The 13,736-nt window shown below is 43.6% G+C and overlaps 1 protein-coding gene across 1 annotated transcript in view; it reads left to right on the top strand.

The window, feature by feature from the left end:
* Window positions 1-12,215, top strand: part of PTPRN2 (protein tyrosine phosphatase receptor type N2) — a 1,410,930-nt gene extending 1,398,715 nt beyond the window's left edge. Inside the window, exon 23 of the mRNA XM_064274265.1 lies at window positions 11,177-12,215. Within this exon, the coding sequence (XP_064130335.1) occupies window positions 11,177-11,248 (72 nt within the window). The 3' untranslated portion in view covers window positions 11,249-12,215. The remainder of the gene's footprint in view (window positions 1-11,176) is intronic.
* Window positions 12,216-13,736: the final 1,521 nt, after the last annotated feature.

Raw genomic sequence — 13,736 nt, 5'->3', positions numbered from 1 at the left:
AACGATCAGATTCCCATCCTCCTAGGGAGAGTCTTGAGTTTGCTAAACATCTGCCCACCCTCCTCAGCTTCCCACCTGTGTGGTGGCCATCAGGATGGTGGTCGTCTGAATTGTCCCCAGAGTATGCTTGGGTCCTTGAGCATCCAAAAATAGGTAATTTGCATACTTATTGAAAGGCCACGTTAGCAACTACAGGGATAAAAATGAAAGATTTCTGGTTAACCTTTGGTTAACAAGAACTGGAAAAGTGGGTAAATGTCTGTGTCCAACAGCAACAAAAGCTTTCGCATATCTGTACCTTATTGGTTAAATCCGTTGCCGTCGAGTCGATTCCGGCCCATAGTGACCCTGTAGGACAGAGTAGAACTGCCCCATAGGGTTTCCAAGGAGTGGCTGGCGGATTCAAACTGCTGACCATTTTTGTTTGTAGTCAAGCATGTTACCATTTACACCACCCTGGGACTCCTTGTAAGTCACGGCGTATTTCTTATTTTTCTAGTAAGTTTTAACTTTCCATTTTGAAATAGTTTTAGACTTTCAAAAAAAGTTGTTGAAACAGCTGTCATGTATTCTTCACCCAGATCCCCCAAATGTTAACACCTTGTATAACCACAGTACAGTGATCAAAACTAGGGAGTTAACATTGACGCAGAACCATAACTAATTTATGGACTATAGGCCTGGTTTGGATCTCATCAGCTGTCTCGCCAGTCATCTTTTTGTGGATCAACTTCCAGCCCAGGATCACGCCCCGCATACCCTTGGCCTATCTCCTTAGTCTCCTTTAATCTGGGGCAGTTTTGATCATGATGGAATTCAGGTGATGGATCTGGGCGAGAATCGCACACAGTGCCGTTGTCTTTCAGCGTGTCGCATCAGGAGACCCAAGATGCCGACTTTGTCTCGTTGCTGGTGACCTACTGCTTTGATTGGTTAAGGGTGTGACTGCCTGGTTTCTCCACTGTGAAGTTATTATTTTTCCCATTATAAGTATCTTGTGGGAAGGTGCTTGAGACTGTAAACATCTGCTTATTATCCCAGTGTTGCCACAGAATACTTTATAAAGGTTAGGAGAGCTATTACCAGAGGAAGGGATTCAGGTGACAGCTGCTACATCAGTGACAAGCCACCCACAGGTGTGTCCCATGGAGTGGTGCATCTCACTAGGAGAACCTTGTCAAGTCTCGGAGTGCAGGTCAGTTCCCTCCTTCACTACTTGCCTTGCACCCCTGGGTTTTCTGGGCCCGAGAACTGACAGCATCCCCAGAGCTTCAGGTGGCTTTGAACTGGGGTAGAAAAGGCTGTGAACACTAGAAGAACAGGGAGATTTTTATCAGCAGAAATGAAATCTTAATTCTGCCCCCGACCAAATCTTGACTCCACGTCTCCATCATTACCAACTGCACAGATGTTGTAGTTAGCCACTGTCGAGTTGGACATTTGTAATTCGTAAGTTTTCATTGGCTGATTTTTGGATGTAGATTGCCAGGCCTTTCTTCCTGGTCCATCTTCATCTGGAAGCTCTGCTGAAACCTGTTCAGCATAGCGACATGCAAGCCTCTGCTGACACATGGGCAGTGGGTGCACATGAGGTCCATTGGTGGGGAATCGAGCCCAGGTCTCCTATGTGGAAGGCAAGAAGTCTACCACCTAACCACCCCTACCCATCAAATTTAGATAATTTCCAAAAAGTCTTAGATTCCAAACTAGCTCCTTCTCTCCTTGCCTCTATGTAAATCTGAGAGATGGTATAAGTAGGCCCGAGGAATATAAACTGACTTTAGTATTGATCTAGGCAAAATCATTAGGAAGGCATATCTTCTTGTCAAAAAAGATAGGAATTGCCTAACTTGTTGCCAGGGGAACACCGCTCAGCCCTCTGCTGTGTGCTGTTCTGTTTGCCCAAGCAAGTCCTTCTTAACACACTGATCACTGAAGCCCAGAAGTGTGGATCTAAGGCCCGACATAAGCTGAAGTCCTTTGGGAATCATCAAGGAAAGAGTAAGCTATATTCATTAAAATTATGTGTCATGTATTTAATCATACTCTAATTTTTGAGTTGGGAATTGATAAAATTTATATAATGTGGCACTATCAGCCAGATTATTTGGTAAACAAATACCCCAATTCCCTGACTCCCCCAGGTGACAGAGGGTGTGTCCCATATGTAACTTAGGTTTGGAATTGGTTATCTATAGGGATTTACCCTCTTCCTCAAGTTGAGTTTTAAAGCTGGCTGTCTACAAATGTGTACGTAAATTTAGTTCTTGGAATATCAAGGTCTAAGAAATAGTGAATATATAAAAGTCACCATTCTCTCTTACTTTGTTACTGCTTTGCCCAGCATTACCCACGAGACTGCTAAACTTCCCCCTGAAGTTCAATTAAACAAAAAAGATAGAAGAATTATTTGGGCAAAGTAAACCAGTTGCCCTCAAGTAGATTCCGATTCGTGGTGACCCCGTGTGTGTGAGAGTAGATTCCGATTCGTGGTGACCCCGTGTGTGTGAGAGTAGATTGCGATTCATGGTGACCCCATGTGTGTCAGAGCAGAACTGTGGTCCACAGGATTTTCAGTGGCTGATTTTTCAGAAGTGGGTCACCAGGTGTTTCTTCCGAGGTGCCTCTGGGTGGAATAGAGTCACCAGCCTTTTGGTTAGCAGCTGAGTGTGTTAATCGTTTGCACAGTGACTCCAATTGGGCAGAGTGGTGCTCTCCAGCTTCAATACTCCTTTCTACAAGCCAGGAGAAGAGAGTCTACGGTCCGCTCATTTTTATAAATTTAATCAAGTCACATTAATATTCAACTGGGTACAAGTAGGACCGATTAAGACCATGCACCTAGGCAGGGTAGCACCTCCTGACACCCAGCACCCTGAGAATAGGAGACCTGAGCTCCTATGCCCAGACTGACTCAAAATTTCATTTTTATGTTAAAAAAGTCACAAGATAGCTCTGTTTGCTCCTTGGAATGTATTTCAGTCAGACAAACAATAAATATTAATGAAACGTGATTGAGTGGGCCACAGTATCAAACCTGAGAAATACCCCAGAGACACATAAGACACAGCCGCGGACCCCACAAGTCTGGTGGTCCACCTAAGCAGGTGAGACCCAGATACATGGAAAGTTAACCAGCAGCACAAGGGTTAAAAAAAAAAAGAGATGTCACACATCAATGCATGAAATTGTCCACACAATTTCAGTCACTGTACAATCAGAACAGGCACTACAGAGGCTTATTTTTAGGACAAGGGAAGAAATCACAGGATGTAGCTAAAATAACACACTTCAGAAGATGAGTGAATCTCCTCTCTGTTATGTGTGTCTTGTAAACAGATTCCTTCCCTCCTTCCCTCCCCTTTAATATATCTCCGTGGAAGTTACCGTTTTAACCAACGTCTTCAGGCTTCCTTTCTGTAAGGATATTTACCCTTTTACCTTTGTCACTTGTAGAAATAAAAGCCATAAGCACTGTTCAACAACCAGGAAATAATAATGCCGTATTTGCCCACATGAAATCCTATGTATATAGTATACATATGTTAAAAAAAAACAAAACCCGTTGCCGTTGAGTCGATTCCGACTCATAGCGACCCTATAGGATAGAGTAGAACTGCCCCACAGAGTTTCCAAGGAGTGCCTGGTGGATTTGAACTGCTGACCTTTTGGTTAGCAGCTGTAGCACTTAACCGCTACGCCACCAGGGTTTCCAGTATAGATATGGATACAGTATGTAGATATGTAGATAGATATTCACGACTTGTCTGTCAGCTTGTTGTACTGTGGTGGCTTGCATGTTGCTGTGATGCTGGAAGCTATGCCACCAGTATTTCAAATATCACCAGCATCACCCATGGTGGGCAGGTTGCGGTGGAGCTTCTGACTAAGACAGACTAGGAAGACTAGGAAGGAAGCTATTTCTGAAAATTAGCCAACGACAACCCTATGGAACACAACACAACATTGTCCAACTCGCTTGCTCTGGACATCAGGAGGGATCAATCGCTGGAGGAGGACATCATGTTTGGTGAAGTAGAGGGCCCCAGACGGTGTGGGAGACCCGCAGTAAGACGGATTGGCATAATAGTCACAATGATGGACTCAAGCATGCTGGGATCGTGAGGATGATATAGGAATAGACAGTGTACATAAGGTCACCATGAGTTGGAGCTGGTTTGACTCATGCAGCTAGCAACAACGGATGGATGGATGGGTGGATGGGTGGGTGGATGGATGGATGGATGGATGGGTGGGTGGGTGGGGGGGGTGGGGGGTGGAGAGCTTAATGCACCACTTTACCTACCTATCTCTTTTCTGCATTTTAATTTCGCCCTTCTAGTTTTCTGCTCCACAAGCCCATTGTCCTAAATGCCCTAACTCGCCTTCATCAGTCCTGCCTAGACATAAACCATAAGTTTCTTGAGACAGGTAATTGTTCTTAGACGTATTTATATCTCCCTAGCCTAGCACAGTGCCTGAATCAACCAAGCATTGATTAAATCAAGTTTAATTCACTTCATACCCACGAACCATCCCCCCTTGTACATCTCGTATTCATAAAATCCTTCCTATTCCATTGAAGTTGTTTATTTAATCTCTTTCTGTCTCTCTCACCTTCCACACATGTACACACATAAATGTGCACGTACACACAACGCCCCCCCCAAAAACCCATTGTTGTCATGAATTCCAACTCACAGTGACCCCGTAGGACAGAGTAGAACTGCCCCATAAGGTTTCCAAGGCTGTAAATCTTTACGGAAACAGACTGCCACATCTTTCTCCTGCGGAGCTGCTGGTGGGTTCGAACCACCAACCTTTCGTTTGGTAGCTGAGCATTTAACCACTGCACCACCAGGGCTCACTACACAGTGCCTACTCCCTACTTTTCACCTGGCTTTATTATCAGAGATCAGAAGTAGGTAGGGGCTGGCCTATTTTTGTGAAAAGAGAGGCTGAAGGTAACAGACACAGAAAGATGTTTTGTCTTAATCCCCTTAGAAGAGCTAGAAGGAAAGCAGAGCGCTTTAGACGATGACAGTTTGCTAAAGTGATACATTTATTGTGGCTCTCTTTAAAATCAGGAACAATGGTCATTGTAATAATAACAGTTCATATTTGAGTTAATCTACCCAGATCTTTGTTTGGAGCCAGAAGGATTATAAATATAAATAAATACCTGTCTAATCCCTTAAAGTTTCCAAAGTACTTCTGTGTAACCCTCACAGCCCTATCAGGTGAGCAGAGCAGGTTTAATTCTCAACATTTTATATGCAAAAGACTCAGAGAGGCTCGGTGACTTGCCCAAGGCCACACAGCTTACAAACACTAGAGCTGAGCTCCCCTGCCTCTAAGTCCCACACCTTTTTGTTTTTCTTTTTCATAATGTACAAGATGACTATACTAGATAGGACTTTCAACTATTGTTTTCCCTTGTTTTATCCCTCAGTTTTTGAAATACCCAAAATTCTACAGCATTCTGAAAGGTAATGAGCCCCTGGGGCCACCTTATTCCTTTTTGTTAGTTTCGGGTAGCCTGTTGGGAAAGACGAGGGTAGTTGACTGTTGTTATCTGCTGTTGAATCGGCTCCGACTCATGTTGACCTTATGTGTAACAGGACGAAACGTCGCCCAGTTCTATGACATCTTCATGATCCTTGGTATGTTTCGATCCATTGTCGTGGCTCTTGTGTCAGTCCCTTTCATTGAGGGCTTCCTGCATTTTCACTGCCCCTCAACCAAACACGATGTCCTCTTCTAGCGGCTGGTTTTTCCTGATGATGTGTCCAAAGTAAGCAAGGCTAGAGCACACTAAGGGGGCGGGGTGGCGGGGAGAGGCTAGGACGTGTTAGGCCCTGGCCAGTACCAACCAACGCAAATAAAACCCTTTGTGTCAGGACTAATGAACCACAGCCTCCAGCAGCCTGAGCCCAAAAGAAATAGTTGCCGGGTACCACCACCAACCAACCTGACAGGGATCACAACAGAGGGTTCCAGACAGAGTGGGAGAAAAAGGTAAAACAAAATTCAAATTCACACACACACAAAAAAAGACCGGACTTACTGGTCTGACACAGACTGGAGGAACCTCTGAAGCTCTGGCCCCTGGACACCGTGCTAACTCAGAACTGAAACCACTCCCGAAGTCCACTTTTCAACCAAAGATTAGACAGGCCTATAAAAATATGGAACAGATCCATATTTATGCCTGTTCCCACGAAAGATTATCCAACTGAATGTGGAAATTATCAGACAATGTCATTAATATCACGTGCAAGTAAAATTCTGCTGAAGATCATTCAAAAGCAGCTGCAGCAGTGTATCCACGGGGAACTGCCAGAAATTCAGGCTGGATTCAGAAGAGGACGTGGACCCAGGGATGTCACTGCTGATGTCAGGTGGATCCTGGCTGAAAGCAGGGAACACCAGCAAGACGTTTACCTGTATTTTATTGACTATGCAAAGGCGTTCGACTGTGTGGATCGTAACAAATTATGGATAACATTGTGAAGAGTGGGAATTCCAGAACACTTAATTGTGCTTATGAGGAACCTTTACATAGATCAGGAGGCGGTTGTTCGAACAGAAAAAGGGGATACTGCATGGTTTAAAGTCAGGAAAGGCGTGTGTCAGGGTTGTATCCTTTCACCCTATCTATTCAGTTTATACGCTGAACAAATAATATGAGAAGCTGGACTATATGAATGGGGCATCCGGATTGGAGGAAGACTCATCAACAGCCTGTGTTATACAGATGATACAACCTTGCTTGCTGTAAGTGAGGAGGACTTGAAATGCTTACTGATGAAGATGAAAGACCACAGCCTTCAATATGGGTTACACCTCAACATAAAACAAAAAGCCTCACAAATGGACCAATAAACAGTATCAAGATAAATGGAGAAAAGATTGAAGTTGTCAAGCATTTCATTTTACTTGGATCCACAATCAATGCCCATGGAAGTGGCAGTCAAGAAATCAAAAGACGCATTGCATTGGACAAATCTGCTGCTAAAAGACCTCTTTAAAGTGTTGAAAAGCAAAGATGTCATCCTGAGGACTAAGGCGTGCCTGACCCAAGCTGTGGTGTTCTCAATCACCTCACATGCATGTGAAAGCTGGACAATGAATAAGGAAGGCTGAAGAAAAACTGACACCTTTGAATTGTGGTGTTGGCGAAGAATATTGCATATACTATGGACTGCCAAAAGAACAAACACGCCTGTCTTGGACGAAGTACAACCAGAATGTTCCATAGAAGCAAGTATGACGAGACTATGTTTCACACACTTCGGACATGTTATCAGGAAGAATCAGTCCCTGGAGAAGGACATCATGCTTGGCAAAGTAGCGGGTCAGTGAAAAAGAGGAAGACCCTCAACGAGATGGATTGACTCAGTGGCTGCAACAATGGGCTTAAGCATAACAACGATTGTGAGGATGGTGCAGGACCAGGCAGTGTTTCGTTCTGTGGTGGGACAGTGGTTAAGTGATAGTGCTGCTAACCAAAAGTCGGCACTTCGAATCCACCAGCCGCTCCTCCAAAACCCTATGGGGTAGTTCTCCTCTGTCTTCTAGGGTTGCTATGAGTTGGAATCGACGGAATGGCAACAGGTTTGGTTCTTTTTTTGGATCTTTCTGAGCATTTTTCTATAAACCTAAAACTGTTGTGAAAAATAAGGCTTACTGAAAAAGAAACGTGGTCCGTAGACTGCTGAGGGTCCACGCACCGTTATCATTGGCGGTGGAACAAGAAGCTGGCCCAGCTTTCCATTGACATTTTTCTTGACGAAGGAGCAAGGCCTCCTGACATAACCCATCTCATCCTGGACTGGCTCTGATAGCACAGCAGCCCTGCTGGGAAGTTCCCTCTGCTGTGAGAATCTCCCTCGTCCCGCCAGCCAAGGCTCCGTCCCTCCACCAGCTAATTCGCCAGAGCCACCTCCCCTAGGTTAGTGAGCCCAGCACACAAAGTAAGTGCACTTTCAGTGATGAGCCGGGCAGCCCACTGATGACTCAGTCGATCTTCCTGTCCTGTGGGGTTGTTATCGCTGTTAGCTGCTGTTGAGTCAGTTCCAATTCATGAAGACCCCACGCGCAACAGAACAAAACATTGCCCAGTCCTACACCATCGTTAGAAACCCTGGTGGCACGGTGGTTAAGTGCTACGGCTGCTAACCAAAGGGGTTGGCAATTCGAATCCTCCAGCCTCTCCTTGGAAACTCTATGGGACAGTTCTACTCTGTCCTATAGGGTCACTATGAGTTGGAATCAACTCGACGGCACTGGGTTTGGTTTCTTGGTTTTGGACACCATCACTGGAATGCTTAAGTCCATTGTTAGGGCTACTGTGTATTTTGAGTGCCTTCCAACCTCATGGAGATGAATCCAACCTAGGGTCTCATCTTCCAGCACTGTATCAGATAATATTCTGTTGTGATCTAGGGTTTTCACTGGCTGATTTTCAGAAGTAAATCACCAGGTCTTTCTTCCTAGTCTCTCTTAGACTGAAAGCACTGCTGAAACCTGCCCACCATGGGTGACCCTGCTGGTATTTGGAATACCAGTGGCATAACGTCCACCGTCATCCAGCGTCATAGCCACACCTAAGCTGTCACAGTATGACAAACTGATAGATGGGCGGTGGCTCCTTTGGGGTACACAATACTGGAACAGTTTTAAAATGTTGCAGTAAATACCCCAACTATTTCAATTTTCCATATTCCTCTCCCACTATGTTTGCTTATGAATTCATAAAATGTTATATTATTGTAATCAAAACGTAGGTGCAATTCTTCATTTTTCTTTTGTCACTTAACATTATAATATAAATATTAGACTTTCTTATTGGATTCTTTTAAATGGTTGTATAAGGCTCCAATAAATTATATAAAATTATTTCCTTAGTCTTTCTCCTATTGTTGGCATTTGAATGTTTCCAGTTTTTCACTGTGTAAATAAGGCTGCAGGGAGTATCTTTGTGCTTGTCTGTTTTTCCCTTCTAAAGATTATTTCTTTAGGATAGATTTCCAGTGAGTCAAAAGATATGACAGGTATATGACACTTAAAATTATATTCCCAAAATGTCACTCTTAATTTTTGCATTGAAACAAATGATTTGCATTTTCATTTTATTATGAAACCTTTGTCTGCCCATTGGCAGGTCACCATTTTGGGAAGAAGTGGTCTGGTGTGGCTGCTTATGCATAATAAAACTGGATCCTGTAAGCAGCACATTGCATTAAACAGTGAGCCTGGCAGCAGGGGGAGAAGCAACTTTAAAACAGACTGTGTGTTGCATGCAGCCTGGTGATGGCCTGGGCTGGAGAAGCAGCTCCAAGTGACTCGGTACCAGAGTGGGAGCTGTGGGCTGTGTGCAGTGAGAACATTGCAGGGCTGTGTTAGATACGCCTGCCTTCTGCAGCTCTAAGCCCAAAGCGATTATGAAGCACAGTGTCAGACGCATTCTAAAATCTACCTTGGTTACTTACCACTTTTGGTAATAGTTTCTGAAATTTCCATTAAAAGTCTGTGTGGCCATGCTAGCAAAAGGCACAGTAGATAATTCCTTTAATGTCAGGTCAAGTGGGGTATTAAAGGAAGTGGGAATAAAATTATTTTGACTTTCTGGTGTTGTTATTTTAGCCCTTTTCTTTGTTTCTGTTATGTCCTCGGGGGGCAGTGGTGGTTCAGTGGTAGAGTTCTCGCCTTCCATGCGGGAGACCAGGGTTCGATTCCTGGGCAATGCACCCCATGTGTAGCCCCACCACCCACCTGTCAGTGGAGGCTCACGTGTTGCTTTGATGCCGAACTGGTTTCAGTGTTGCTTCCAGACTAAGACAGACTAGGAAGAAAGGCCTGGTGATCTGCTTCCAAAAATCAGCCAGTAAAAATCCTATGACCCACAATAGTCCAATCCACAACCAATCATGAAGATGGAGAAGACTGGCAGCATCTCATTCTGTTGTACATGGGGTCACCACAAGTCAGGGGCCAACTCAGTGGTAGCCAACAACAAATTATGTACTGAACAGCCAAAATGGAAATTAAAAATCATTTTTTGTTTGGAGTTATCCTATTACTTGAATTACCAAATTATTTATGCCATCAATTTGTCCTTAGTCAAAAGCTGCTAGGTAATAGTTTGTATAATTTATGATTTTCTGTGACTTCTCTGGTATAATTGAAAAGTACCTCAAAGCCTAATTTAGAATTTTATGTAATAGTGTATATACTTATACATAGTACACATATATAATATATATGGTACATATAATGTTTATATTATAGTGTTATAGAGGCATTTAATGCATATAATGCAATATTATAGAGGCATTTATATGGAAACCGAAAAGAATAAGGCAAGAATGGCCATTTTACCTACATGGGAAGGTCTCAGGTTTGTTCTTTCTCTGTGTGCTAAGGGCTAGTCACTTCAAGGGTTAAAGAATCTTGGCATATGGAATACAGTACTCCATTTCTCCTCATTACCACGGACATTTACATTTCAAGACGGTGTATAGCTTCCTGCATTATGTGTTTATATCCGTGAGCACAGTTGGACATACGCACATTTTAAATTAGAAAAAGTTGTGAATGAGATGAGATTTCGTGGCAATTGGAACAAAACTGAGTTGGGCTGAACAGCCTATTGATTTCGGAAGCAATGGTAGCATTGCTGTTATTCATTTTTCTAGAACAGACAAACAAGAATAGTTATAATTGTGCTTTTTGTAATGGCCCTGCCTGCATTCCCCTGGAATGGTGGTGGCCAAAAGGTACAAATGTCACAGAGCTGTACTGATTCTCTCATGCCTCCCAATCCAGGCTGTGAGCCACATGCAATCTCTGGATCCGATGGAATCAGCAGGATGTGGCCGGCTTCTCCAAGCCGTGTTCACGGTCACTGTTTCTATCGGCAGCTAGTTCCCAGTGATAAAAGATGAGACTTGCCAGGACAAGAAATTTCAGTTAACATCAGCATGGGGTCTGTTGTGTAAATAAGCCAAAGAGCCTTTCATTCCTTCCATGAAGTATGTGACTCGACCTACACAGTTTTCATTTTTTCCTAAACAACTTCTTTCTGCAAAATAACACACCTGAGTTCAAGACTGGAGTGGAGAGAAAACAGATCTGTTTACATCCGTGTTTCTTTCTTGTCCCCCCTACACAGGAGCAGTTTGAGTTTGCGTTGACCGCGGTGGCCGAGGAGGTGAATGCGATACTCAAGGCCCTTCCACAATAAGCGTCTGATTTTTCTGGAGGGCTCCGAGGAGCCCCCCTTAACCCTTCTGAATGTCGTTGGAAACCATGACATGACTTTAACTGTGTGTCTCCTGTTGTAACTGCATAGTAATAGGCTCTTTAAAACTCCTGTAGTCAGTACGGTTTAGCAGTTAAAATGTGTATTTTTGTTCAACCAAATAATAATAAAGGAAGCGTTGTGGAAACATCCATTACGGGGCGGGGGGGAGATCAGTTCATCTAATTATTTTCACTTTCTGGGGGGAAAAAAATTACTTTTCCTTAAAGCACACATTCACATCCCTAATTGCAAACAATGCCGTATTAGTGATGCAGTTATTAGCACGTTCAGTGTGGTCTCCGAGAAGATGTTTGCTGTGATTTGTAACTTCTGAAGGACGAATCAGCTGTGCAGGGAGGGGACCAAAGCTAACTGGCAAAGCATGAAACGAAGGCTCCCCGGGGTTGAAATAGCGTTTGGCATTTGTCTTTAAATGATTTCTCATTGGGAGAAACCACCGACTTATTCAGGAGTTAGATCAGCAGAAGTATTACCGTTCTGCAGCGCTGGGGCCAACAGGAGTGAGGAAGCCTCACAGCTCTCCGCTCTGCTCACCTACGGCTGCTCGACGTGTTCCCGTTGAGCACTAGCAATGGCCTGGAACTGTCTGTCCACTTGGCCTCTAAAAAGTGGAAGGATCTTAGGCTTTCCTCCTGTGGGCAGTCACTCCTCCAACCCTTGAGGCCCAGTCACGCTTATGATGCTTCACCTTTGTATTGCAAAGTTAGGGGTTAGCCCCAACCTGGAGGCATGGTTTTTTAAGCTTGAAAATATTGATTTACACGTTACAAAAACGGATATACCTAACAAACACTTTCCTGTGAGATAACCAGAATTAGGAAGAACAGACGAGGCATTTAACCAGGGTCCCAAAGACCTTATAAACTCTGGCCAGACAGCTGTGGCATCCTCCCGAGGAATGCTTCTAGGCCCTGCTGGTGCCCTGAAAAGATGTATAGATAGTTTTGCTCATTTCCTAGAAAGAAAAAAAATACAGGAAGAGCCTTTTTTTTTTTTTTTTTCAATTTGCTTTATCTATGTGGAGTCCCTATGGGGTGCAACAGTTAGCACACTCAGCTGCTAACCAAAAGGTTGGAGGCTCCAGTCCACCCAGAAGCTCCTCAGAAGAAGGGCCTGCTGATCTACTCCGAAAAGATCAGCCATTGAAAAGCCTGTGGAGTGCAGTTCTACTCTGATCCACACGGGGTCGCCATGAGTCAGAACGGACTCCACGGCAGCTGGTTTTGGTTATGTGAGATCATAACAATTGGAAAAAAAGTGAAAAATGCCACTGGTCACCTACTACTTCATCGCAGGGCTCTTGGACTCCTGGAGTGACACACTGCTGTCTTCATAGACCCCCCACCAGCGTGGACCTACACACGTCCAGCAATGACCTGATGTGCCAAAATGACACTGAGCTTCAGAGTCACCACCCCCACCCAACAATGGAAAAGCCCCCTAAGCGCAGAATGATGACATCTAAGGAAGCACGGGGTGGTCTCTGTGTGCTGCAGACTTTATTTGCAGGGTTAGGCGTAAAAAGACATGTCCAGTTGCTTTTCCATCCTGCTCTAGTCCACATCATTCTTTCCATTTTAAATACTACATTTCAAAAAGCAGTCTCATAGGGAAAATGGGCTACTGAATGGGGAAAGAGATGCCAAAATATTGTGTATGTCTTTAAATGGTGGTGTACTGCATATCTGCTTTAATATATCTGTCATTACTTTTCCAATTTTTTTCTCTAACTGGAATTTAAATAATTAATAGAAACTAATTTATCTGAATATAGCAAGCATACACCTACTTGTAATTCCTGACTTCTTATATTTCAAAAGAAATCCTCCAGTGTGAGATACACATAGATATATTTAATTGTGTCATATTAAACTTTGGATTTCACATTGGAGTGGTCTTTATGTGGGGGTAAGAGAGTAATTTTTTTCCTATCCATCTATTTTTTTCCCTGAAAGTATTGATCATTTAGATTGTTAAAATAAAGAGTGAGCACTTCTTAAAACTTTAGATTGCATTGCCATTTTATTCGCTGAGTTAGATGTGTACTAAGGGCTGGAATGTCACTGAGATTTTATTTTTAGAAAAGTAATTAAACAATTTAATGACAAGCTTCATACATGGCCTGTGTTCTAAGTATTGTCTGCACTGTCTTTTTGGACTTGGGACAGCTTGGGTTCAGCATCCCACAGGGAAGCCATTAGAGACACCCTCCTCCTTCCTTATCCCTGGGCTGAAAGAAGGACTTTCCACCACCTCATGTAGAACAGGTACCCTATACAGTGAGCCTCAAAATGCTTTCTTGCCAAAGGTTCTTGCTGTGTTTCTCCTAAAGCTCCAATTCTATTGGAAGACTTATTCTTTTGTCCTCCATGGAATGAAGTCCTGCTCATTCCTGGCCACACAATAA

Source organism: Loxodonta africana, chromosome 22 (genome assembly GCF_030014295.1).
Source record: "Loxodonta africana isolate mLoxAfr1 chromosome 22, mLoxAfr1.hap2, whole genome shotgun sequence".
NCBI classification, from domain to species: domain Eukaryota; kingdom Metazoa; phylum Chordata; class Mammalia; order Proboscidea; family Elephantidae; genus Loxodonta; species Loxodonta africana.
This window is presented reverse-complemented; position numbering and strand designations above follow the sequence as displayed.